At 43.7% G+C, this 27,659-nt stretch overlaps 2 protein-coding genes across 26 annotated transcripts; one reads left to right on the top strand and one right to left on the bottom strand.

Annotated features, from left to right (window-relative positions):
* Positions 1–6,046: 6,046 nt before the first annotated feature.
* Positions 6,047–20,937, top strand: IFT46 (intraflagellar transport 46). Of its 19 annotated transcripts, none has more exons than XR_014068719.1 (13): positions 6,047–6,186; positions 7,141–7,237; positions 7,881–7,960; positions 10,852–10,982; positions 12,921–12,995; positions 13,153–13,246; positions 13,651–13,779; positions 14,867–14,988; positions 15,352–15,418; positions 19,148–19,208; positions 19,491–19,576; positions 20,303–20,612; positions 20,796–20,937. XR_014068719.1 is itself a non-coding variant. In XM_081541134.1 (12 exons), the coding sequence occupies exons 3-12, from the start codon at positions 7,916–7,918 to the stop codon at positions 20,853–20,855; spliced, it is 870 nt and encodes a 289-aa protein (XP_081397260.1). In that variant the 5' UTR covers positions 6,047–6,186; positions 7,141–7,237; positions 7,881–7,915; the 3' UTR covers positions 20,856–20,937. The 19 variants fall into 19 exon arrangements, 13 of the variants coding, with proteins under 13 accessions (XP_081397260.1, XP_081397253.1, XP_081397264.1 ...); XR_014068722.1 differs by having other exon boundaries at positions 19,451–19,576; XR_014068718.1 differs by having other exon boundaries at positions 10,849–10,982.
* A 2,207-nt stretch (positions 20,938–23,144) lies between these two features.
* TMEM25 (transmembrane protein 25) lies at positions 23,145–27,658 on the bottom strand. Of its 7 annotated transcripts, XM_081541120.1 has the most exons (9): positions 27,625–27,658; positions 27,001–27,094; positions 26,445–26,756; positions 25,721–26,011; positions 25,391–25,519; positions 25,057–25,087; positions 24,803–24,903; positions 24,576–24,662; positions 23,145–24,437 (listed from the first exon to the last, which is right to left on the bottom strand). In XM_081541120.1, the coding sequence occupies exons 2-9, from the start codon at positions 27,068–27,070 to the stop codon at positions 24,364–24,366; spliced, it is 1,095 nt and encodes a 364-aa protein (XP_081397246.1). In that variant the 5' UTR covers positions 27,071–27,094; positions 27,625–27,658; the 3' UTR covers positions 23,145–24,363. The 7 variants fall into 7 exon arrangements, 6 of the variants coding, with proteins under 6 accessions (XP_081397246.1, XP_081397247.1, XP_081397248.1 ...); XM_081541121.1 differs by lacking the exons at positions 25,391–25,519; positions 27,625–27,658 and having other exon boundaries at positions 27,001–27,153; XM_081541122.1 differs by lacking the exons at positions 25,721–26,011; positions 27,625–27,658 and having other exon boundaries at positions 27,001–27,153.
* Position 27,659: the final 1 nt, after the last annotated feature.

Raw genomic sequence — 27,659 nt, 5'->3', positions numbered from 1 at the left:
GCCTCTTACCAAGATGGCGGCCTCGAGCCACGTCTCCAACCGGAAACGGCGCGGGTCAAAGGGCGGGGGGCGGGGCGCCGTGGGGCTGAGAGACTGGGCGCCGGGTTGCAACGCAGGTTGTGCCAGGGAGGCCTGGGGGCTCAACCTCCGACGTGGAGCTGTAGGCTTCTCTCCCTTCCGTGTTTGTCAGCGCTTTTGGTTAATTTGCGGTATCTCTTGCAGTTTATAAAGCTCTCAAAGAGACCGTATCATTTGATATACACGATAACTGGTGTTCATAAGGGACTAGTAGCCAGAATATACAAAGAACTCTTAAAATTCAACAATGGAAAGACAACTAATCCGATTTTTAAATGGCTAAAATAGCCATTTCTCTAAAAAAGGTATATAAATGACCAGTAGGCACGTAAAAAGATGCTCAACATTTTTAATCTTTAGAGAACCCCACTTCACATGGATTAGGATGGTTGTAATAATAAGTGTTGCTGAGAATGTGGGAAAATTAAACACTTCTACACTGCTGGTGGAAGCATGAACTAGTGCTGCTGCTTTGGGAAACAGTCTGGCAGTTCCTCAAAAAATTAAACATAGTGTTACTGTGGGATCCAGCAATACCACTCCTAGGTATAGATGCAAGAGAATTAAAAGCACATATCCAAAGAATTCACCTGTCATTGCAGGGGACATGGGTTTGATCCCTGGTCCAGAAAGATACCACAAGCTGCAGAGCAACTAGGCCCATGCACTGCAACTCCTGAGCCTTCTCTAGAGCCCCCATAGGGCAACTACAGCCTGTACTCCAGAATAAGAGAAGCACTGCGATGAGAACCCTGGGCACCCCAACAAAGAGTAGCCCCTGCTTTCCACAACTAGAGAAAGCCCACTCACAGCAGCAATGAACATCCAGCACAACCAAAAAAAAAAGTATATGTCCACACACAAATTTGTACTCTAATGTTCATACAAGCATTATTCATAATAGTAAAAAAATGGAGACGGTCCAACTGTCCCATCAATTGATGAGTAAATAACAAAACGTAGTATATCTACACAATGGAATGTTAGTCACAAAAAGGAATAAAATATTGATATACGGCACAATATGGATGAACCTTGAAAATATTATGTTAAGTGAAAAATGCCAGTTACAAAAAACCACATCTTACATGACTCAGTTTATATGAATTGTTCAGAACATACAAATACATAAAGACAGAAAGTAGGGCTGCGAGGGACTGGAGGGGGAGAGAAACAGAGAATGAGATTTGGTTTTTGTTCTTTTTTTTTTTTGGCTGCGCCTAGAGGCATGGGGGATCTTAGTTCCGCCACCAGGGATAGAACCTGTGTCCCCTGCTTTGGAAGCATGGAGTCTTAACCACTGAACTGCCAGAGAAGTCCCAAGGTTTGTTTTTTGGAGTGATGAAAATTTTCTAGAATTAGATAGAAGTGGTGGTGACATAACTTTGTGAATACACCGAACACCACTGAATTGTACACCTTAAAAAGGTGATTTTTATGGTAAATTATATCTTTTTAAAAAAAATGTGTAGACAGCAGAGCAGTTACTGTGCTTATGTCCATTTTGTAAATGAAGAAAATGACAAGTTTAAGAAACTACCTAAAGTTCTAGTTCTATAAAAGAAACAAGATTCAAATCTGGCCTTCTGATTGTACTGGTGTTCTTCCATGACAAATGTCACACTTTACAGAGTATAGGTGATTCAGGGGTTCTTCGCTATATTATTTTACCCCATGTTAGTAGCTTAACTCTCATTATTGCTATAATAATTGTATTGGGTGTTTATTTTGTATCAGGCACTTTACACACGTTATCTCTAAGCCTTGTAAACAACAATCCTGATAAGGACACTGAGGATCAAAGAAGTTAAGCATCTGCCCAAATTCATACAGCCAGCAAGTGGTAGAGCCAGGATTCAAACTCAGTTTTTCTCATTATGTCACATTGCCTCTCTATATCTCCTGTGTATTCCTTAATGTTTATTGAACATTTACAATGTACCAGGCTTCCTTCAAAATCTTCACACAGATTATCTCACTTAATATTCACAAGAATTCTCCGAGATATGTACTATTTAATACCTCCCTTTTGCAAGTGGGGAAACCAAGTAACAGAGAGGTACATTTTACCACAGGTCTCAGGACTAGAAAGTAGCCATGCCTGGATTCCAATGAAGGGTGCTCATCTTCACAGCCTGCACCCTTGAATACTGCATTTTAAAATTCTCACTCTCACTCATTTCAATTCCACTTCCAATGGCTTTCCAGTAGAATCTTAACAAAACAAAAACTTTTAAACTTTAAATGTCTGGTAGGGTATATCAGTTCAGTTCAGTTCAGTTCAGTTACTCAGTCGTGTCCGACTCTTTGCGACCCCATGAACTGCAGTACACCAGGCCTCCCGGTCCATCACCAACTCCCGGAGTTTACTCAAACCCATGTCCATTGAGTCGGTGATGCCATCCAACCATCTCATCCTCTCTTGTCCCCTTCTCCTCCTGCCCTCAATCTTTCCCAGCATCAGGGTCTTTTCCAGTGAGTCAGCTCTTTGCATCAGGTAGCCAAAGTATTGGAGTTTCAGCTTCAGCATCAATCCTTCCAATGAATATTTAGGACTGATCTCCTTTGGGATGGACTGGTTGGATCTCCTTGCAGTCCAAGGGACTCTCAAGAGTCTTCTCCAACACCACAGTTCAGAAGCACCAATTCTTTGACGCTCAGCTTTCTTTATAGTCCAACTCTCACATCCATACATGACTACTGAAAAACCATAGCCTTGACTAGATGGACCTTTGTTGACAAAGTAATGTCTCCGCTTTTTAATATGCTGTCTAGGTTGGTCATAACTTTCCTTCCAAGGAGTAAGCATCTTATAATTTCAAGGCTGCAATCACCATCTGCAGTGATTTTGGAGCCCCCAAAATTAAAGTCAGCCACTGTTTCCACTGTTTCTCCATCTATTTGCCTTGAAGTGATGGGACCAGATGCCGTGATCTTAGTTTTCTGAATGTTGAGCTTTAAGCCAACTTTTTCACTCTCCTCTTTTACTTTCATCAAGAGGCTCTTTAGTTCTTCGCTTTCTGCCATAAGGGTGGTGTCATCTGCATATCTGAGGTTATTGATATTTCTCCCAGCAATCTTGATTCCAGCTTGTGCTTCCTCCCACCCAGCGTTTCTCATGATGTACTCTGCATATAAGTTAAATAAGGAGGGTGACAATATACAGCCTTGACGTACTCATTTTCCTATTTGGAACCAGTCTGTTGTTCCATGTCCAGTTCTAACTGTTGCTTAGGTCCCTGTGTTACAGAGTAGACTTTGCTGTTTCTCCATTCTATATAAAATAGTTTGCATCTGCTAATCCCAGACTCCCAATTCAACCCTTCTCCACCCTCCTTCCCCTTGGCAACCACAAGTCTTTTCTCTATGTCTGTGAGTCTAAAAAGGTGAACAAATTCTTAATTTAAAAAAGTGAAAATTCTGCCTAGAATTATTGCTTTAAATGGCAACTTCCAGGGGCCTTTAGTATAGACCACTGAAGTTCACAAAAATCAATAGATGCTGGTTCTTTGAAAATATGAAAATAGCTGAAACTGCAGAATAGAAGCACCTGTGTAAGCATGCTTCTGGAGGAGCACCTCAGTGGCAGTACATCACAATGATTAAAAGCAGAGACTTGGGAATTAGACTGACCCATTTTCACCCTTACTGCCTAGGTGACTTCAGGCAAGTTTTTTTAATTCTCCTAAACTTAAATTACCTGATCTATATATTGGCAGTAACATTTACCTCATAAAGTTATGAAGTTAGAGAACATCTTAATAAATAAGATTATCTACTCTTAAGTGTCCCTATATACTAAGTGCTCAACAATACATACCTCCTATTTTCAGCCATAACATGACAAAATATTTTTTTGTTTTGCAGTTCCCTTTTTAACCAGAAGTGTCTCAGAAGAGGTGTCTCTGGTTTTCTTTTTCAAAGGAAAACCACTTTTTGCTTTCCTCTGGCAGGTTTTCATGAACAAATTTCTAAAATTCTTTTTTTTTTCTCTCCCTCTGACTCCCCAAATTAACTATGTCTGTAATTTTTAAATGCTTGTTCCTTACATTTTCATTCACTCATTCCTTCATTCATCCACTCAATAAGCAATTTGAAACAACCTAATCAAAAAAGCAAGAGAGTTCCAGAAAAACATCTATTTCTGCTTTATTGACTATGCCAAAGCCTTTGACTGTGTGGATCACAATAAACTGTGGAAAATTCTGAAAGAGATGGGAATATCAGACCATCTGACCTGTCTCTTGAGAAACCTGTGTGTAGGTCAGGAAGCAACAGTTAGAACTGGACATGGAACAACAGACTGGTTCCAAATAGGAAAATGAGTACATTAAGGCTGTATATTGTCACCCTCCTTATTTAACTTATATGCAGAGTACATCATGCAAAATGCCCAGTTAGGTGAAGCACAAGCTGGAATCAAGATTGCCGGGAGAAATATCAATAACCTCAGATATGCAGATGACACCACCCTTATGGCAGAAAGCGAAGAAGAACTAAAGAGGCTCTTGATAAAAGTGAAAGAGGAGAGTGAAAAAGTTGGCTTAAAGCTTAACATTCAGAAAACTAAGATCACGGCATCCGGTCCCATCACTTCATGGCAAATAGATGGGGAAACAGTGGAAACAGTGGCTGACTCTAATTTTGGGGGCTCCAAAATCACTGCAGATGGTGACTGCAGCCATGAAATTAAAAGACGCTTACTCTTTGGAAGAAAAGTTATGACCAAGTTAGGCAGCATATTAAAAAGCAGAGACATAACTTTGTCAACAAAGGTCTGTCTAGTCAAGGCTACGGTTTTTTCAGTAGTCATGTATGGATGTGAGAGTTGGACTATAAAGAAAGCTGAGCGCTGAAGAATTGGTGCTTTTGAACTGTGGTGTTGGAGAAGACTCTTGAGAGTCCCTTGGACTGCAAGGAGATCCAACCAGTCCATCACAAAGGAGATCAGTCCTGGGCGTTCACTGCAAGGACTGATGTTGAAGCTGAAACTCCAATACTTTGGTCACCTGATGAAGAGCTGACTCATGAAAAAGACCCTGATGCTGGGAAAGATTGAGGGCAGGAGGAGAAGGGGACGAGAGAGGATGAGATGGTTGGATGGCATCACTGACTCAATGGACATGAGTTTGGGTAAACTCCGGGAGTTGGTGATGGACAGAGAGGCCTGGTGTACTGCAGTTCATGGGGTCGCAAAAAGTCGGACACGGCTGAGCGACTGAACTGACTGAACTGAATCGAGGCAATGCACTGACGCTATGAAAAGCTTAAAAAGTAATTGGACACAGACCCTGCCCTAATGAAGTCCAGTTTTCTTGAGATAAAAATGCAAGAGAATGAGTTAAATTTGAATCTCAGGTAAACAATAATTTGTTAGTACTCTAAGTATGTCTCATGCAATGGGAAACAATGGAGGGAAAGAGGACTAAAATGTAATATAAATGCTATAAAAGGTCGTACAAAGTGTCGTGGTAATTTAAGCAAACTTCCGAGTTTGCCTAGTTTGTCTGGACTGATTTAGTAGGAATTGCAGCCCAGTGATCCTTGATCTGGGAAGAAAATACACACCTTATTTCCGGATGGGAAGGCTAACTCTGCTGCTGCTGCTGCTAAGTCGCTTCAGTCGTGTCCGACTCTGTGAGACCCCATAGACGGCAGCCCACCAGGCTCCGCCGTCCCTGGGATTCTCCAGGCAAGAGCCCTGGAGTGGGTTGCCACTGCCTTCTCCGGAAGGCTAACTGTAGACGGACCGAAATTCATCGATCAGCTTTGCCGCTCCCCGACGCTAGATGCCGCCACAGACGTATTTTTTGAAACTCTAGCCAAACAGGATCCGAGCCCCTCTCGATCCTCCTTGGAGCCTTCGCTGGAAGAGACGTAACGCGCTGGAGTGGAGAAGATCTCACGAGAGCGGAGGAAAGTCTCGCGATTTTTCCTTTTTTTTTTCCTTAGCAACTGACAACAGGCCAGTTTCTCCGAGTAGAAGCTCCGAGTAGAAGCCGTGGCTCTCTTCCAAGTAGAAGTGGCCAGGCCTCAGATTGGAGTGAGACCCCAGTCCTAGGCTGGGGTTCTTTCCATATAGAGGAGACGGATTCAGAGGGGCTACAGGTAATTCGTACTCATTCTAGTAGAAAGAGAACTCTCTTTCTCCTTCCCAAGAGGAATAGGAAGGACTCCCGTTCCCTCTCCCCAACCTCCTTCACCTCTTCCCGTCTTCTTGACAAGTATTCTTTCTCCTCTTCCTTCACGCCCTCGCCAATCTTTGTTTCCTTTACTCCCCGAGAAACTTAAGTGGGATCCGACCTACAAGACGAGGGTGGGATGGTGGGGATAAGGGTGATGGCTTTCGGGACTATTGGATGGGACCAAGAGCCGAGTTTACCCTCGCTTCGCGGAACGCCCCTTCCCCCCAGGTAACCCGAGAGACAGAACTTTTTCTAGAGCCTCCACAGGCTCCCCTGAAAAACGCCGGCAGCATTGGGACACTGACCGAACCCGAGGAGAGAGCCATTGTCTACAGAAGGACGCTGTATTGCCCTCGCGCGCGTATCTTAGCAGCTTTGGGTATCTGCTGCAGACACTGGTTGTCTTTTCTCTCCTCGATTCCCTGGTTCCTCAGGCAGCCTGCCAGCAGTCCCTAAATAAGGGCTGCAGCAAAGTGACTTAACTGCGTGACCTGGGGCCAAGAAGCCTTAAGGAAAGTTTGAATGGGGGTAAAGTGGAAGTGGAAGTGTTAGTCGCTCAGTCGTGTCCGACTCTTTGCGACCCCATGGACTGTAGCCCGCCTGGCTTCTCTGTCCATGGGATTCTCCAGGCAAGAATACTAGAGTGAGTTGCCATGCCCTCCTCCAGGGGATCTTCCCGACCTAGGGATCGAACCTGTGTCTCCTGCACTGACAGGCAGATTCTTTATCGTCTAAACCACCAGCGGGGTAAAGGTTTCAGGTAAAACTGATGTCTTGGGTAAGAAAGAGGAACCATTGCTGGTTTGGAATCCGCCTCTCCACAGAGTGCTTAATGTCCTGTGATAGAAGCTATGTAGTCATACTTCCTTTCGCTTAGACCAAGATTGTTGAAAACCAGACGTATGATGAGCGTCTAGAGATTAACGACTCCGAAGAGGTTGCAAGTATTTATACTCCAGCCACGAAACACAAAGGTAAGATAGGCATGAAGAGCAAAGAAGAGAAATGGTTGTTTTTGTTTTTCGTTTTGTTTTGCAATTGTAAGTCACTGGTTATTAAAAATAAACCAAAACTTGTAAAGTAAAAAACTGATTCAGATTCATATTGGTGAATATTATTTACCAGGAACTAGGTCCTATCCTTCCACATGAAGGTTTTTTCAATTGATCCTTGCAACAGTCCTGAGTGACAAGTATTACTGACCCCATTGAGAGGTGGGACTGCTGACACCCAGAGAGGTTAAATCGTTTTGTCCACGTGATAGAGTTGTCCTTTAAACCCAGTCTTCTGACGATAAATCCAGCACTCCTTTTGCTTCACCAGTTACTGACTTTATTTCAACAATATTTAAACTAAGGGCAGATTTTATGCTATTTATGTGATAGCAGATAATCAGTATTAATATAATGTCTAACCCAATGCCTTAAGCATAATAATACTTAGTAAGTGTATCTTGAATTGACAGAGCCATGTGAGAATTCAGTTTCGTATATTTCAGTTAGCTATTCTTATCAATCCTGTTCTGTAAAATTGTTAGAGCATAAAATATTATAAATGAAAAATATCTCTTTAAAAATCATTTTAACAATAACCTAATGGCAAAACTTTTCTTCTAAGGAGTTCCTTGTTCTTCCCATCTTTCTAACAAGACTATGGCTGATAACAGCAGTGATGAGTATGAAGATGAAAATAACAAGGTGCAGTATAACCCACAGCTTCTTGTGAAATTGCTGCTTTGTGTTTTTTGTAGCTAGTTTAAAGTGACACCAATTCAGAAGCAAATATTTCTTGAATACTCACCACTAGTGGTTGGGTGCCTTTAAGCTCATAGAGAACAGTCAAGAGCCAAGAGCCTTAAGATTGTGATTCTCCTTCAGGAATAAAGGTTATTGTTATAGCTGACTTCTTGGCAAGAAATTTCATATAACACAGTCCAGGATTTCACATACTTTTCTGGTCACATTAATCGACTTGGGTACTTACTAAAAAAATTTACCAGTCCCCACCCAGCACTACCTAATTGGAATTTTGAAGATAAAAACCTGAAAATGTAAATATATTTGAGCAAGCACTGCAAATAATTCTTATGATAAAGCAAGTTTGAAATGACTGGTCCTGACATTTGTTCATTGTCAACATTTGTAATACTGCCAGTATTTTGTGAAAGAGACTTAAATTTTGAAGTCTTAAGGCCCATATGTCACTTTGTTGTTATTTTATGAACCAAGAGAATCACCATCTCTGAAAGAGAGATGAGAAAATGCCTACAGCTCTAGATGGATAGGGCCTTAAATTTGTACATGTGCACTGCCTAATAGCCCTTGTGGTTAGCCTTAGCACATTGTCCAATGCCTATGCTTTAATTATCCTCCAAGAATAGGAGTTTTGAGGACTCAAGTGAAGGAGAGTATTCAAAGTAATACAGAAAGCTACAGTGAGAGAGATGGATTTCATAGGAAGTCTAAAAGGTAATGTTTTGAGATAGTTCTGCTTTGTGACTATTGCTGTTTGACATCTCACCTACAAAGTAATTTTTTGGCATTTTGTTTGGTATATAAAGTCTTCTGCCTTAGGTCAGAGATTTTGCAAAGCACTACTTTGAAGAAGCAGACAAAAGAAAAGTGAACAATTTTCCTAAATTGACCTCCTAATTTTGTGTATTCATCCTGAATTTTTCATCTTCACATGATATAGTCAATATTAAAGGCTCACTTATCTTTCCAATTTAATATACACCCAGAATCAACAAAAAGGATCCACTTTTGAATAATATTTAAGCTGACAATATTCTTAAAAAGCTTCCCTTGCCAGACTGCTTCTGATGTGACCCAAGAATAATTTGGGCAGATTTTGAATTAGTAAAGAACACTGTGGGAGATCCTTACCAACTGTATACCAGTAAGACAATTTCTGCAATTGTCATCTATACCATATGTTACATATTAGTTAAAATACATTTTTGTTGATGTATAATAAATCTGTGTTATGCTTAGAGGAAAATGTAACCGAAAGTTTTTTTTTTTGGATGTCTATAATATGTCACAGTTTTATATGTCAGAAGCCACTTTAATGTAAAAGAATCGTTAAATAATTTTTAAAACTGGAACCAAACATCTCTTAACCTCAGTATAAGCCATATGGAAACTGAGCTTGAAAACCCATTTTTAAAGGGGGCCAATTGGCCACCTTTCACATCCTACGTGAAGGCATACCACAGGCTTCAGGCCCTAGAGGCAAAGACATCCCAACTGCCCTGGCAAGCCTAAGCACCACCAGACCCCCTCTCATGGGCTTGAGGGAGTGAGATGGTACATTGAGAACCAGAAGCTCAGAAAGGTAAGTCAAAATGCCAAGAAGAGAAGAGTCTCTTATCTTGAGATATCAGTTCAGTTCAGTCGCTCAGTCGTGTCTGACTCTTTGTGTCCCCGTGGACTGCAGCACGCCAGGCTTCCCTGTTCATCACCAACTCCCGAAGCTTGCTCAAACTCATGTCCATCGAGTCAGTGATGCCATCCGACCATCTCTTCCTCTGTCGTCCCCTTCTCCTCCTGCCTTCAGTCTTTCCCAGCATCAGGGTCTTTTTCAGTGAGTCAGCTCTTCATCAGGTGTCCGAAGTACTGGAGTTTCAGCTTCAGCATCAGTCCTTACAATGAATATTCAGGATGATTTCCTTCAGGACTGACTGGTTGGATCTCCTTGCAGTCCAAGGGACTCTCAAGAGTCTTCTCCAACCCCACAGTTCAAAAGCAGCAATTCTTCGGCACTCAGCTTTCTTTATAGTCCAACTCTCACATCCATACATGACTATCTTGAGATATAAGGTACAGTTATTTTATTTAACTTGTGGGGGAAGGAAAGGAGACCATGAATAGGTCAGATACCCATTGAATGGAAGGGAAAACCCACAGTCTCTGGAACTGCTGGTCAGAATCCAGGCACAGGATTGAGTATGATTTTTCTTTGTAAATTATAAGCAGCTTACCCTGGGCAGTCTTGCAAATTAAATACTAGATTTCCTCCCTGTGATCTTTGTGAGTGTTAAGATCCCCTAAAATGTGTCTTCCCCTCTTCATCTTCCCCCTGTTTCCTCCCCAAATAACTATTTAGAGGTGCTTTCTTCTTCAGAAGTCCCTCAGTTTTAGAGTTGAAGCTGACTGGATAAAGTTTATGCAGAGTTCTCAGGATCTCCTAAGTGAGAGGTAAAAGAGAGATGTACTGAATAAAGTATACCCAAGCCACACACAGAGGATTAGACTATGGTTATAGAAAGTGGGGACTCAGTAGCTAAGAAGGAACGAAGAAGGTTCTCGGGGCTGTTCTGGGGAGGGCTTCCTTCTCTTTCCAGTGAATTAGTGCCAAGTGGGAGGGTTCTGGTTAGAGCGCTAAGAGAGAACTGGGCACAAGTACACTAGTGGTTTAGTCACTAAGTCGTGTCTTACTCTTGTGACTCCACGGACTGTAGCCCACCAGGCTCCTCTGTCAGTGGGATTTTCCGGACAAAAATACTGGAGTGGGTTGCCATTTCCTTCTCCCCAATTTCTCCTAACCGGAAGCTTTCTATGCCTACCCTGCTTTGTCTCAGGAGAAGAAGAAGACCTCACAGCTGACGCCTCAGAGGAGATTTAGTGAGAACGATGATGATGACGACGATGATGACTCATCTGAAACTGATTCTGATGATGATGATGATGATGAAGAGCATGGGGCCCCTCTGGAAGGGTAAGGAGAGCACCCTAGCGAAGGAGGGAAACTCCTCCTTCAAAACACTGGGCAGGAGGATGTCAGTGAGAAGTGAACTTCCAGCAGCTCTTTTGATCTCCTCTATTTAGGATGCATCTATCAGATGCTCAGAAACCCAACCTAATGAGTTTTCCTTCTTTTCTGGCTCCACTGCCTGAGTCCTATGATGTCACTATGATGTCACTTGCACTGTCTGAAACATCTGTGGGCTCAGGGATTTCAGGAGGCTTTGCTGAGTCAATTTAACTGATGGTCTCTGACTCCAGGAAGTTTACATTTTAGGGAAGAAAAGATAAATTTATAAATATAAATTTATATTTATATTAAATATATACAAGAGAAGATGAAATTATACACCAAAGCAATTTTATTTAGTGAGGAAAACATCCATGTGCAGGAGCATTTCTATTTTAGGCTCAGATCCTTTTAGGACAGGTGGAGAATAGGGGCTCTATTCTCCCATGTTGAAGCAAAATGTTCCTGGATGATGCCTCAGTAAAAATTCTTCTCACCCTGTTCCAGCCCTGGTGCTAGATTAATCATGACCCACCCTGGTAGGTTTTAATCAAAGTAAATTCTAAGGCCCTTTCACCTAAAATACAATTACTAGTTAAATAAAAGATGGTGTAGCCAAATCAGTATAATTCTTCCTAGCCATTAAAAAGTATGAGCCAACACTCTTATGTAGTGGTAAAGAACAATCTTCAAGGGACATTGTTATATTTTAAAAAGGTGTAGAAGTCTGTGTTGTGCTAGCATGTATATCAAATACATATTACATAAGCTATCTCTAAGCTACACTAGGAGCTCATAATACTGATCACTCTTGGGAGGGAAGCATAACTTTCCACTGTATACATTTTGTATCTTTTATTTCCTATCATGTTCATGCATCACTTATTCAATGAAGTAGTTTAATAAAAATAAAAATAGTTACATTTTAATTATCCACCTGCAGGTAGACACTAAGTAAATTAGGCAAGTGTTTAATACCAGCCTGACTTTTCATGCTTTGCAGTTTACTTCATGATCCTGCTTCCATAAATTATAATCTGGGGAAAGGTAAACTTTAAGTAATCTATTTAGTTTTTGTCTTAAGCAACTCTCCCCAGAAGAACCTTAAATAACTTTGCAAGTCACTTATATACTTTGTCAATTCATTGTTGTTTAGTCACTCATTCACGTCCAACTCTTTTGTGACCCCATGGACTGTAGCCCTCCAGGCTCCTCTGTCCATAGGATTTTCCAGGAAAGAACACTGAGGTGGGTTGCCATTTCCTTCCCCAGGGGATCTCCCTGACCCAGGGATCGAAACTGCATCTCCTGTATTGACAGGCGGATTCTTTCCCATTGAGCCATCCGGGAAGCCCTGTCAATTCATTACATTTTACTTACTTATAGTCATTAATATGTGGTCTACTATTTTTTTTTTTACTGTATACATTTCATGTATTAATGTGAGTACCTTTCAGTAACTGCAATGTTCAACTTGACCTATCTATCTCTCAAGTGTTAGACATTTTATTTGTTTCTAATTTTTTACTTTTATAAGTAACACTGAAAACCATCTTTGTAAAAACTCCTTTTTTTCTTGGGACAAAACATTTTCATGTCAGAAATTAAGATCTCATTCTATCTTTTCTCTTTATCCCCTTCATTTAAAAAGAAAACCATTTCTGCTACACTCTAAAATTTTTCAAAATTATGTTTTAGATTTTCTGTAACTTTTTCTTCATTGTCAGAGAGAACTGAGAGCTAATTAGAATCAGTTTTAAAGTTGCCTTGCAAGCCACTCAGAAGAGGCAGATGTGGGTGGAGCAGAAACTAGGTTTAGAGTCACGTGCTCTGTTGCTGAATTAGGACTCAGCAACCCCCACTCTTCTCTGGCCACCTTGAGCCATGGTTTCCTTTCCCCAGGGCGTACGATCCTGCAGACTATGAGCATTTGCCAGTTTCTGCTGAGATTAAGGAGCTTTTCCAGTATATCAGCAGGTGAGTACCAGGACCTCCCACCATAACCCCTAGCCCTGCCTTGCCCTTTCCTTCCTCTTGTCTGAAACATGACCATTCCCCTTAGGTTTTTTTCATTCTGAATAATAAAAGTAAGTTTCACTGATGGTCTCCACCTTCCCATGGCAATATCTCCTAGGTATACACCACAGTTGATTGACCTGGACCACAAACTGAAACCTTTCATTCCTGATTTCATCCCAGCTGTTGGGGATATTGATGCATTCTTAAAGGTCAGAATGTCCTAAAAATGACTCCTTAGGTGTTTCTTCTAACCCCTCTATTACTCTAACAGTTAAACTTAATTTCCTTGACTAGCAATAACTACCTTAGTATATATTCTTCATTCCACTGGAATTTTTAACTTGCTCTCAACTCGAAATTATACTCATTGCTAATAGGTAAATAATTGATTATCTCATTATGTGTTAAAAATTTGTCATATATTTGCCTCCTAATTATCCATAACTTCAGCTTTATATTTAAGGTCATGTATTTTTTTCTATATAGTATTTTAGTACAGCATGATATATAGACATGCTTTTTAACACTAGTAATAGTAACCAGAAAAGTTCTTCTTTCTCAGCTTATTGGAAACAAGTGTGCCTTTGCATGTTGTTACCTTTCTCCTTACCAGGTTCCACGTCCTGATGGAAAGCCTGACAACCTTGGCCTATTGGTATTGGATGAGCCTTCAACAAAGCAGTCAGACGCTACAGTGCTCTCACTGTGGTTAACAGAGAATTCCAAACAGCACAACATCACAGTAAGCTACTGGCCTAGCACAGGCCCTAGCTCAAGGGGCTAAGGGTAGAAGCCTTGCTAGTATTTGAACAATCAACTTACTGCCTGTTAAAAGGGATGGCTATGATTTCAGCCAGCCCTATTTTTTAGATAACAGTTGTATTAAAATGTAATGTAACTACTGTGAAATTCACCATTTAAAATTGTACACTTCAAAAAAAAAAATGTACAGTTCAGTGATTTTTAGAATATTCACAGAGCTAATACAACCATCACCATTATTTAAGAACATTTTCATATTCCAAAAAGAAACCCCTTGGTAATTCCCTAGTGGGGAATTACCCCACTAGGTGGTTAGGGCTCGGCATTGCTGTGGGCCCGATTCAATCCCTGATCAGAGAACTAAGATTCTATAAGCTACTCAGTGCAGCCAAAACACAGAAACAAAAACAAACAAAAAGAAACCCTATACCCATTAGTAGTCACTCCTCTCCTCTTTCCCCCTGCTCCTAAACCCTGGTCACTACTTCATTCCCTTTTCTATGGCTGAATAATGTTCCATTGCATGGATATATCACATTTTGTCTATGCATTTACCTGTTAATCCCACCTCTATTATGCTTCTATGAACATGTACATGTTTTTGCATGGACATATATTATTGTCTGTCTTGAGTATCTTGGGTATAGGTAGGAATAGGGTTACTGGGCCATATGGAAACTATTTAATATTATGAGGAACTGCCAAACTCTTTTCCAAAGTGGTTGAATCATTTTATAGTCCCATCAGCAATGAATGAGAGTTCCAGTTTCTCCACATCCTCACCAACACTTGGTATTGTCTGTCTTTTTTATTCTAGCCATCCTAGTAAGTTGAAATGGTCTCTCATTGTGGTCATTCCTGTCCTGTTGACTTGCACCTTTCCCCTGGCTCCAGAAGACTTTATCAGGGTTTTCTATCATCTTCATTTGGCTGCTGGCAGGCTTCCCTTTTCATCAGTTACCTCGAATATGAAATAGCAGCATACGATGAGCTTCTCTGTGAAGACAAGGGAGCTATTTCATTGCCATTTCATTGCCATCAGCCTGGTTTTCCTGTTGTTTTTCTAGCAACATATGAAAGTAAAGAGTCTGGAAGATGCAGAAAAGAATCCCAAAGCCATTGACACATGGATTGAGAGCATCTCTGAGTTACACCGTTCCAAGCCCCCTGCAACTGTGCACTATACCAGGTAAGAAATAGCACATTCTTCACCATAGTAACCCATGGTAATCTTCACCACCTAGGAAGTCATTGCTTCTGAGGAGAAGGTGTCAAGATTGGGACATATTTGAGATATATCAACCCAGGACCTATGGATACTGGCCACTACTGGCTAAGATTGCAGACATAAAGATTATGGTTTACCTGGTATTATTATTTAGCCAGCTTCTCCAAACCCCAGGTCTTGGGTAAGTTTGGCCCACCCAGTCTGTGTTCTCTTGAAATCCTAATGTGCCAGGTTGAGAACCTCTCTTCAGCCTAGAATATCCTGATGCAGAGATTGCTGATACTGGCCCATGTTTTCTGTTCACATTTGCCTCTATACTTCTAGGCCGATGCCCGATATTGACACACTGATGCAGGAGTGGTCTCCAGAGTTTGAGGAACTTTTGGGAAAGGTGAGTGGAAGGTACCAGGAGCTCAGAAAGTGTGGCATTCATTCTAGGGACCATGGTTTCCTTTCTTCTTATATTACTATTATCATTAACTTTTATTTATTTATTTTTTGTCAATAAGTATAATTAACAATAACAAAACAGTACAAATCACTTCAAAATATAAATTGATGAAACAGTGTTAATACAATGTAACATTACGTAGCTATCCGAAAGGTGTCAAAAACTAAAGACGGAAAAAGTGGTCATTAAACATGAACACAGATCATCAACAAACAGGTACAACAGAAGCTTTTATTTCTTAAATGTCTAAATGCAAAAAAAAAAAAAAAATGTCTAAATGCATAAAAACATGAAAATGTCTGCTGCTGCTGCTAACTCGCTTCAGTCGTGTCTGACTGTGCGCCACCCCATGGACTGCAGCCCACCAGGCTCCTCCATCCATGGGATTTTCCAGGCAAGAGTACTGGAGTGGGTTATCATTAACTTTTAAATTGAAGTATAATACAAAATCAGAAACAAACACATTAAATGTTGATTAATTTTCACCAACCAAATACCTTTGTGTAACCAACACATCTGATCAAAAAAACCAGAACGTTGCTGGCACCCTGGAAGCCCCCTCAGGCTTCTATCTCCCAATGTAACTGCTATCCTGACTTCTAACAGCACAGATTAGGTTTGCCTGTTTTGTATTTTATCTAAGTCGAATCATGTTCCTTTGTGTCTTGTTTATTTGCTCATCTGTATTGTTCATCCATGTAGAGATTTATCCATATTGTTTCTTACATTGTGGCTATACATTTATTCTCATTACTGTTTGGTATTTGATTGTTTCAATATATGACAATTTATTTATCCATTCTATGATAGCTATTTGAGTAGCTTCCAGATTTGAGTTGTTATAAATCACTCTGTAACATTACTATACTATTGCTTTGAACACATAACTTTTGGTGAATGTACATACCTAAAGTATTACCACTGTAGACTTAACCCTTTCCACAGAGGTATATATGCTGTTTTGAGTGGCTGATGTCCCATTCATAATGATCCTAAATTTTTAAAAAGTGCCCAGGAATATATTTAATAAGAAATTGTCAAGACCTTTTTGAAAGCAAATTATACAGCTTGAGTGAAGGGCAGGCACAAGCTCGGAGTGAATGAGGAGTCAAGCCATGTTCCTGGAAGGCACTGTCAATCCTCCCTGGTTCACCATGGCAGTTGAATGCCATTTCAGTTAGGATTTTAATTGCATTTTTTTTTTTAGAAATTGAAATTTTTGTAACAAAGGTTATCTGAGAGTCTAATTAAAATTTCAGGGAAAAAATGATGGAGGATTTGCCCTGTCAGACATTAGAAACACATTATAGAGCTATAGTAAATAATAATGTTCTGGTTAGGAACAGAGCTACATCAGCAGCATATAGACAACCCAGAAAAAAACCCATGTAAATGTGGAAATTTGCTGTATAAGAAAGATGGTTATTTTCCTTTTTTTTGGCCATGCCTTGCAGCATGCAAGATCTTAGTTCCCCCACTAGGGATCAAACCCACGCCCCCTGCAGAGGAAACACAGAATCTTAACCACTGGACCACCACGAAGCCCAAGAAAGAAGGTTAAATGATTACAAGTAGAATGGGTTGTGATGAGATTACTGACCAGCACTTGGGAAAAATAGATCTATGCCTCAACCATACGCACACTGCTGCTTAGTTGCTTTAGTTATGTCGGACTCTGAGACTCCATGGACTGTAGCCCGCCAGGCTCCTCTGTCCATGGGGATTCTCCAGGCAAGAGTACTGGAGTGGCTTGCCTTGCCCTCCTCCAGGGGAGCTTCCCTACCCAGGGATCAAACCTGAGTCTCCTGCACTGCAGGCAGATTCTTCACCATTGAACCACCAGGGAAGCCCCAACCATATGAATTCCAAATGAGTTAAACAGATAAAGTAAAAATAAAGCTATTACAAGTACCATTTTTTTTACATAGGAGAAATATTGGGTTGTCCAAAAGGTTCGTTCGTGTTTTCCTGTACGATGTTATGGGAAAACCCAAACAAACCTTTTGGCCAACCCAATACGACTGTTGGGATGGTGAGGTATTTCTTTGCATAATAAGAATCTTAAAAGTCATGTGGAAAATGTGACAGTTTAGACTCATACAAATAAAATTCTAACAGTTACCATAAACAAGGTTTAAAATATGATGGACTGGGAATTCCCTGGCGGTCCAGTGGTTAGGGCTTTGCACTTTCACTGCCAAAGGCACAGGTTCAATCCCTGTTCCGGGACCTAAGCTCCTGAGTGGCGTGGCTGAAAAACAAGTGATGGACCAAGAAGTTACTTACATATATATTTGACAACATTACTACCCAAGCAAAGAGCTTTTGCATGTGTGCCAAGAGATCGAACATGTGTCTCCTGAGGCTTCTGCACTGCAGGCAGATTCTTTACCACTGAGCCACCAGGGAAGCCCAAAGAGCTCTTACATATCAAGAAAACTGAGCAAAGATGATAACAGGTCCTTCCTGGTTATGGTATTTAAAACTGCTACCCCATGTTCCCCAAGCCCTTTACCTGCTTTTTCTCCATAGTACTTACCTTCTGACATATTGCATACCTTATTTTGCTTTTTGTTTCTCCCTACTAAAATGTAAGCTAATGAAGAACGTTTTTTTTGGGTATATGTTTATTGAGAAATTAGTGTAAAAAGCAAAGAATTTGAAAACAATCTCTTTTATCACAGCATTTTAAAGCTGTAGCTGAGGAAAACATGTCTGACTAGGGAACTTACTAGACAGATTGTGGTACATCCAGTCAGTGAAATACTCACACGGTGAATTATTTGGCCTTATTTTGCTCTGATACAGAGAAGTATCAATTATATGTTGGAAAAAGGAAATTGCAGAACCTGATTTTTATAAAATTACACCCTGATTTTTATAAAAAGAGAACAAAAAAATTTTTAAGATGCTAACGGTTTTTAAACTTACAGTATGAACTGGTTTTGATCTGGAGCCTGTCATCTGAGATGTCATGTCCCTTTTTCTGTTCCTGTGGTATCCAAGGACCATTAGGCCTTGTAACTCCAAGTAACTATAAATACTTGGCCATAACCTGGGTCCAGTTTCTTCTTCATAAATACAGGAAGACTGCATGGCAGTGTATTTTACTTATAAAATATTTTAGTCCTATTATATCTTCTGCTACTTCAGTGGTTAATGAGTATGACCAATTCCATTTTACTGATCAGGGAAAAAAAAAAAATTGTATTATTTGCTCAGGCTGCCATAACACAGTACCACAAGCTGGGTGGCTTAAGCAAAAGAAATTTATTCTTTCACACTACTGCAAGTTGGTCATCAAACTGTGCACAGAGCTGATTTCTTCTAAAGCCTTTCTCCTTGACTGTCTCTTCCCTGTGTCTTCATGTGGTCTTTCCTCTATGTGTGTCTGAGTCCTAATTTCCTCTTATAAGGATTCCATTCACTCTGGATTAGGTTTCATCCTAATGACCTCATTTTAACTTATCTCTTTTATGACAATATCTGTAAATACACCACCTGACACACACTTGGGGTCAAGACTTTAGCATATAAATTTGAGGAGAACACAATTCAGCCCATCACACCCCTTATGCTTGGAGCTCTTTTCCTTCAGAGAAAGAGAATGATGCTAGGACCACTGAAATTTCAGCCTTTTGACTTGCGTCTGTCCCGTGCCTGTCCTAGGTGAGCCTGCCCACAGCAGAGATTGATTGTAGCCTGGCAGAGTACATTGATATGATCTGTGGTAAGCCCTCCCGTCCCTTCCTTGGCCCCATCTCTGGATAAGTTCACTGTGGGCTGTTGAAAAGGCTTTTTTACTCTGAGTTACAGCCTTTTCTTTAAGCCAGTTGTGCTGTTTGGCAGCACTTGAGGGTGGTGTTTGGGTTTTTGTGACTACCTGCTGGGTATTTAACCCCTAGAGTTACAGTAAAACATTCCATCCGGGAAGGAACTGGCCACCTAAACAGAATGCCCCATAATTCCCAGATTTTTGTTTGTTTCTGCTCATGGGAGTTCTCGATTTCAGCCATCCTAGACATCCCTGTCTACAAGAGTCGAATTCAGTCCCTCCATCTGCTCTTTTCCCTCTACTCAGAATTCAAGAACTCACAGGTAAGACCAGCACTAGAGATTGACTTAAGCTGTAGTGACTGCTGTTGCCACTGTCTTCGGTCTGCTGTGATTCTGCCTGTGACAGTGGAAGAGGTCTCTGCCTGGAGTTACCATTACCCTCCCCATAATGGAGGGAACTGCGTCCCCATAATGGAGGGAACTGCGAGGCAGGCAGGGGTGGGGCTTGTAAAGGAAGGGGAAATAGAAGCCATGTGGGCCTTAGACAGGCTAGGTGAGGATCTACAGTAGACACTCAATCTTATAGTACCTAGTGGCCTAATGAATGGAAGCAGGAAAAAAGGGGGCTTCATGTTTGAAGGAGGTAAGGCACATTTCTAGCTATTTTTCAAAGACAACACCAAGAAATTGTTTTGGGAGTAGAATTGGGAGAAAAATGGAGCTTAAAGGGTTGTAAAGAGGTTGTGTGTGTGCTAAGTTGCTTCAGTTGTGTCCAGCTCTTTGTGACCTCATGGACTGTAGCCCACCAGGCTCCTCTGTCCATGAGATTCTCCAGGCAAGAATAATAGATGGGTTGCCATGCCCTCCTCTGGGAGATCTTCCCGACCCAGGGATCAAACCCATGTCTCTTACATCTCCTGCACTGGCAGGCAGGTTCTTTACCATTAGAGTCACCTGGGAAGCCCTATGAAGAGGTTAGTTCTTGATAAAATGTCTTAACTAGCATATCCCCAGATCCTCCATATTCCCTCTTCTCTCTCCTCACAGCATTTTAAAGCTCTAGCTGAAGGCAAAACAGCATTCACACCTCCATCCAACTCCAACTCCCAGGCTGGAGATGCCGAGGCGTTAACCTTCAGCTGAGACACCTCCCATGTCCTCCCATGTCGTCTGTTTCACAGCTGAGCCAGCTCCTCTGCCCTAGCTGAGGAGGGATCACTGTCAGCCTCCTGGCAGCCTTGCCTGCCTCACACCTTGACTCGGGCACAGCGCATATCCTACTACTGTTTCTGCCAGAAAGCACCGCTCACAGTCATTAAATGCCCAGTGCCTGTTTCAGAGCTCCTTCACACGGGAAGTATGCATTGACACCACTGTGGGGATTTAAGCCAGAAGCACTGGAATTCCTGGAATCCCAGGATGCTCAGGATGGGAGGAAGGCTGAAAAGATGTTCTTTTTGAGATAGCAATAGGATTATTTTCTTTCATTCTTAAAGTCAATTGGCAAAGGTTTTACAAATAAAATGCTCTTATCTTTCAGGTTATCCTGCTGTCCTTTAATACAGAAGAGAGAAGGCAGACTGACCGTAGGCAGAGATGAGAAACTCGGCCTAGAGGCATTCAGTGACTTGCAGTTTAAGCAAATCAACCTTCAGAAATAAAATCAAACCCCAATCCTTCAAGGTTGGCAGTAGAGGGGAAACATTTTTCTGGGAGTCACCCACCAGGTAGTGCTGCCTGCCTGTCTGGCCCCAGACTGTCCGGCTGTGGTCTCAGGGAGCCTAGCTACTGCAGCCACCCAGGTGAGAGAGGCTGGGGTCTTGGATTAGGGTGGCAATGGTAGAGGTGGACAGATTGGGGAAATTTTCTGAAGGGAAATTTTCTGAAGGTTCTATCAGCTAAATTCCACTCAGACAAATTCTAACAAAGGATGTTAAGTATGGGCAACTGGTTACAAAAGTGTCTGAAGGGCTGAAGAAACAAAAGGGAGAATGGAGGGTGCTGAAGGAGCAAGGGTTTAGTATCCACTGCGGGGGCTAGAAACAGAAGAGCTGCCACTGGGGTCAGGACTGGCGAGCAGGTCCATAGCCCCTCTCCCCAGGTGACAGCCACCCTCCTCTCTCCTACCCTCTCCTGTTTTGCCAAGTGCCTCCTACTGGTAGAAATTAACAGCTGGCAAGGGAATCTGGAAAATTGGGTAGCATAGAGTACAGAAGGGAGGGTGTAGGGTAAGAGACAACAGAGAAATAACCAGCAGAGGTAGAACCAACAGCACTTGGTGATAGAGTGGATGTGGGGGATGGAAGAGAAGAAATCAAGGATGACTCGTAGGTTTGGGGCTTGAGCAGCTGGATGGATAATGGACATGAGAATACCAAGCAACTCTGAGGACAGGAATAAGGGGCCAAGTTTAAAATAAGAGGATAAAATAGAGGAATGAGCAGTGAGGCTCTCAGCCCTCTTCCATTATCCCTCCAAAGCAGAATACTGGAAGAGTCCCAAGCAGCCAAAGAGAAAAGACCTAAAGATATTGATGGGGTAATCTAAGCAAATGTCTTGGTCCCCCTACCTACCCATCAACTTGCATTCAGCTTTGGGGTATCTCCTTCTTGTGTGTATATATGTGTCTGTGCTGTATACACATAGGCATGCTTGCAGCTCTCATTCTTAAATATGAATGTATAGTCACTAGGCATTTGAAGAAAGCCAGAAAAAGAAAGACTAAAATACAGCAAAGAAAATCAGAGAAACTATAAACTTTTTTTTAACTATAATATCCATAGAGAAGTAGTTCTCAAGTTTGGTTGCATGCTAAAATCAACTGGAGATCTTCTAAAGATAAGTTTCCTCTCCCAGACAATACACTAGACTAATAAAATCACAACCTCTGGAGGTAGGATATAAGAATCTGTATTTCTTAAGCTCCTCGGATTATTTCAATATGCAGACAAATTTGAGAACCACTGTCAAAGAGAGATAAGAAAATGCCACATCTATGAAATAAAAGTAGGAGACTTATAAAAGGAACATACCATACAGCAAGAAGATACAACAATTATAAACATTTAAACACCTAATAACAGACTGTCAGAATATATGAGGTGAAGTTGACAACTGAAGGGAGAAGGAGTTTTACAGTAATAGCAAGACACTCTCAATAAGGGATAGAACACCCAGACTGAAGATAAGTAAGGAAATAGCCTGAACAGCACAGTAAACCAACTAGTTCTAATAGACATAAACAGAACTCTAGCCAACAGCAGAGAATACACTTAAGTGCACATGGGACGTGTTCCAGGATAGAACATATGTTAGGGCACAAATTAAGTCTCAACAGATTTTAAAAGGTAGATAGCATACACAGTACTTTCTCAGACCATAATGAAGAGAAGTTAGAAATAAATAATATAAGGAAAATTGAAAAATTCTGTGGAAGTTAAACGATATTCAACCAGTGAGGCAAAGAAATCACAAGGGAAATTGGAACATACTTAGATTCTTAGAGATAAATGAGAAAACACAACATTCCAAAACTTATGGGATACAGCAAAAGCACTGCTCAGAGACAATTTATAGTTATAAATGCTTACATTAAAAAAGTACTTATGGGACTTCCGTTGTGGTCCAGTGGCTAAGACTCCCGAGTTCCCAGTGCAGGGGGCCCAAGTTCGATCCCTGGTTGGGGAACTAGATGTCACATGCCACAAGTAAGACTGGGAGCAGTCAAATAAAGCAGTAAATTTAAGTACTCAGTCTGGCTTTACAACCCGAGGAACTAGACAAAGAACAAACTAAACTCAAAGCTAGTGGAAGGAAGGAAATAAAGATTAGAGCAGAGATAAATGGAGAATTAAAAAAAAATTTTTTTTGAAGGAATAAAACAGACATGTAACATTCACTCAGTCAAGTTTATTGAACCTACTGTGTGCTCAGCACTGTCCTTGGCAGTATCAAGAAAAATTACAAAACAAGGTATCAACAAGGGAAAAATATACTTTGCACGCTATTAATTTGCAATCTTTTTCATGTTGCTTTTCAACAGTGTACTTAGATTGTTCTGGGATATGTGATCTCCCTCCTTTCCCATGTCTCCCTAAGGTTTCCAGCACTGTCAAATTATGTGCTACTGTGACCATCCCCTAAAGAACGGAGGATGGGACAAGAACAGTTTCCTGCTGACGGGGAGGTCAGGGCTAGGCTCCCATGGAAGGGGGGAGATATTTTGAGCAGAAACCCATCAACCCCAAGGGCTCAGGGCACTCACAGTGAATCATAAAAAGGCCAAACGTGGGGAAGCCACAGGCAGGGCCCAGGGACCCAGTCACTCCCTTCCCAGGAGATGTGCTTAAAGTGCTACCACGGTAAGAAAACAAGGCATAGCTACATGCAGTCCTGGAGGCACCAGACTTCTCACCTCCGTCTTGTCTCCTGACTTGTGCTAATACGAGGCTCTGACACCACTAGGGCCCAGGCCAGTGGGGAAGTCTAGTGCCCAGTGAAAAAGTGAAGGTCCAGCGTATAACCTACATGCCCAAGAGGGGGTGGGCACAAAGGGGCAGAGAGATGCAGCAAAAAGGACTGGTCTGTGCTTCGCCAGCACCCCTGGATCAGGGGTGGGTTCGTGTGGAAAGGGCAGGTTGGTTCTCTACAGTTAGCAGGGTCCTAAATTTTCCCTGAGGGAACATAGCTGCATAGCATGTGAAGGAAATCTAGGACATGCAGGGCCCCCCGTCCCCCAACCAGGCATGCCCCATGCCTGCTGTACACGGTGCTGAGGAGCACTGGTGCGGGGCAGAGTCAGCCCAAGCCAGCAGGGCCATGCCATGCTTAGATGCTGGCTGACCTCCAGGCACACCTGGACAGACAGTTCCATCCACCTGGGCACAGGCAGTCATGCAGGCCCCCAGCTGGAGTCAGAACAGGTCCAAGTCCAGCCAGGAGTAGGTCCAGCTGGTAGCCTGGCCAAGAAGACCCATGCCCCCAGGCAAGTAAAAGTGGCAGAGGCCTGGCCTCTTCCCATTGGCCACATGGCCAGGCAGAGGATGCCATGGAGGAGGACCAGGAGGATGCCCAGGGGCCAAGAAGTTACCCTCTGTCTTGGCCTCATCTCAGAGCCAGATTTCGTCACTGCTAACACTGGACACCCGGTAAATGTAGCCCAGCATTGGGAGGCGGATGAAACCTGCAGGGTCAGAGATCCCAGAAGACTCAGTCACCCTCATTTCTTGGAAGCTGGGAAACCACTCTGCCCTTGAGGACTCAGAGGCCTTTGGCACACGTGGGAGGGCAAGGGAGCAGGGCAGCAGGCCGCTTTCCCTACCTCGGCTGGTGAGGAGGCCACCAGGCTCTGGGTCCAGAAGGTCTGGCCGGCTGTTGTCCTGAGCCGTCTGCCGGTCTGCTGGTTTCCCTGTGGGGTGACAAAGGGGGTGGTGCCCGGGATGAGGCGTGTGCCCAGTGGGGCCTAGCCCCTCCTAAGGTGCAGCGTCTCTTTTTTTCTCAGAAGCACCTCTGAAGATAAAGGTGGGGCAAACAGCTTCCTGGGTGTACCTCTGCAGTCTGGAGTGAGGTCGTTGAGCTGAAGGTTGGACGGGAGGGACATGTTCTCGCGTGGCAGGCGCACGTTGTTGAGTTTCAGGTTGTTGGAATCACTAGAGGAGGACAAAGGCTCAGATGGGCCCTGGCACCAGTGGGCATAGATTTCTGCTTGGAGGCCATTCCAGAAACACCAGAAAGCCCAGAATCCCACCTGTCCCCATGCTGCCTCTCCATTTGGCCCCTCCATGCAGCCCCAGGAGAGTTACCTAGAGATCAGGGATGGGCGCCGGGAGGGGCCTGAGGGGAGAGAAACCACAGCACTGTCTCAGTGCGCCCACCCCCTCTGGGCTCTGTCCCTTGCCCTCTCAGGCCCAGGTCCCTCAGGCAAGGGGCCTCTCAGATGACCAGACTGGGTTCTCAGTGCCCAGTGAAGCTCCCTGGGACGTATGTGGTCTAAACCATGGCCACACCCAGGAAGACCTGTCCTACCACTTGTCAGAGACCTGCCCAGCTCCAGTCGCTGCCTGTGCCCTTACCCCCACCCCTGACCTCATCTCCGCACTCCCAGCATCCTCTGTCCCCACCTTGCTTTGGCCTTACCTTTGGTCTTCTCTTTCCTGCAGACCAGGCAGGCCACCAAGGTGCTGAACCCCACCAGGGTGCCCAGGGCAAGCCCTCCAGCCACAATGATGCCCAGCAGTGGCACTTCCACCCGGGTGGCCAGGAGCCCTGCAGGTGGTCCTCTGGTTAGTTCCAAGCGGGCATGACCCCGACTTGAAGACACCACAGGTCCCTACTCTGTCCTCTTTGCTCAAGGTGGCTGGGGACAGCCTTTATGAGAACTCACCCAAAAGACAAGTCTTCCCATTTCTGTACCATGACCCCATACCCACCCAAGGCTCTGCTGGGCCCGTGGCTGGCAGTGCTCACCTGGGGCCGGAAGCGAGGAACTGGTGACACCCACGTCATTGGTGGCCACCACTGAGAGGTTGTGTGGCAGGCTGCGGAGCTGCAGCTGCACGGTGTGGTTGGTGAGCCAGGGGTAGTTCTTGGCATCCAGCACCAGGAAGTCCGAGGTGTTGACAGTCACTGGCCCATCCTGGTCGATCCAGGTCACGTTGGCAGGCGGGTTGGCACGCACGAGGGCAAAGAGGATGACCAGAAGGCCCGGGCCCTGAGCTTCCTGGTACTTGGCCCCAACCTGAGCAATCTCCGGCTTAACTGTTGCAAAGCAGAAACCAATATGTTCCTGCCACAGCCCCTTGCTTGCCTTGCCCTTTCTTCCCAAACCCAGAAGGGAGCCAGGGGCCTGAACCTTTCCTTAGGGGGCACCAGCAAAAAGGATGGCTGGGTCTGCCAGAGGTAGCATTTCATAAAGGCATAAACACTAGAACCAAATGTCCAGAATCCTGACTCTGCTACTTACCAGCTCTATGACCCGGGCAGATTGCTTAACCTCTCTGTGCCTCAGTTTTCTGGTTTATAAAATGGGGACAATAGTAATTAACTCATAGGATTGTTGTGAGAATAAAGTGAGTTAATATTTGCAAAGTGCTTAAGTGTTTGTTAAAATGTCCTAGCAAACTGCCTGCCTGGTGGCTGTTGGGGGTCCCTGGGCAGAGAACCCCTCTCTGTCCACCCGAGGGGTACTCACATTGCACATTGAGGATGACGGATGCATTGGCTGACTGGGCACTGCCTGGGTCCTGCAGGGAGCAGTTGAGTTCATGCTGGGCCCGCTGGGCAGTGACAGTGAAAGTGCTAATGCCTCCAGAGAAGGCCTCCCTGCCCACACTCAGCAGTCTCGAGGTGCTGGCCTCCTGTAGCTGTCCATCCAGGTACCAGGCCAATCGAGGGTTGCCAAGTCCCCCTGCCACCCGGCAGGTGAAGGCATGGCGTTCATTCTCTCGAAGTGCCCGCTCTGCCCAGGTCTGACCATCAATTTGTGGCACCAGCTCCCCCCAACCTAGAACATAGTGGGGTCTTGGGAGAGCTGGTGGAGGGTTAGTACTGTTATGTGACACGGGTGAGGTCCAGTTCCAGAGGGACCTAGGTTCTCTTACCAGGGACTGGCTGGACCTTGGTAGGTGGATGAGGAGCACCCAGTTCTGGTGCCTAAAGTGGGTACCCAAACTGAAGATGCAGGCAAGGAGGGGAGAGACAGAGACTTGAACCCACAAACACATGCCAAGGGATGAACAGGGGTGTACCTGAGCTCAGAAGGGCGGGCAGGAGCAGAAGTGTGTGCGGGAGGGTAGCTGGCCCTGGAGGCAGCGCCATGGTGGCGCAGGCCTGGGCCCCAGGCTGCCGAGAGAAGGGGGTGGGCCTCGATGTTAGTAGCCATGTGAGAGCAGGCAAGTTTAGTAACTCGTCCAGGAATTTTGTCTCAGAAACAAAAATGAACCATGCACGGAAACACAAATGTAGAATGAGCCACAGTGGTGAAGGCAAAGACGCAAATGATCAAGCCCCATGGTCCAAACCCAGGCTGGTAGGTACCCGTACACCCTGCGCGCGCAGAATTGAGCCCTGACTCCAAAGGACAAACAGGCACATGCTCGCAGGTACACAGAAACAACCAGCAACCGTGCAGCTCGCACCAGGCCAAGACACACAACATACACACACACGCAGACACTCGGGTATAAGTGCCCCTCCCCAAAAGGGACCGTCCTTCTCCCGACCCCGGCTTCCCTCCTGCCCGCTTCCCTCTCCCATCTACACCCCTTTTCCCATCCTCCGGATCCGGGCCAAAGACAAGGTGATCCAGGACGCAGGGGTAGAGAACAAGCATCCCCGCTCCCGCCTCCGCCCAGCCTTCCTGGGCGGCTCACCGGCTCACTCCCCGAAGGCAACCAGAGCGACTGCT

The sequence above is a fragment of the Giraffa tippelskirchi genome, chromosome 11 (assembly GCF_054371585.1).
Source record: "Giraffa tippelskirchi isolate mGirTip1 chromosome 11, T2T-mGirTip1v1.2.pri, whole genome shotgun sequence".
In the NCBI taxonomy this organism is placed as follows: domain Eukaryota; kingdom Metazoa; phylum Chordata; class Mammalia; order Artiodactyla; family Giraffidae; genus Giraffa; species Giraffa tippelskirchi.
Note: the sequence above shows the minus strand (reverse complement) of the source record. Positions and strands in the feature narration are given on the sequence as shown.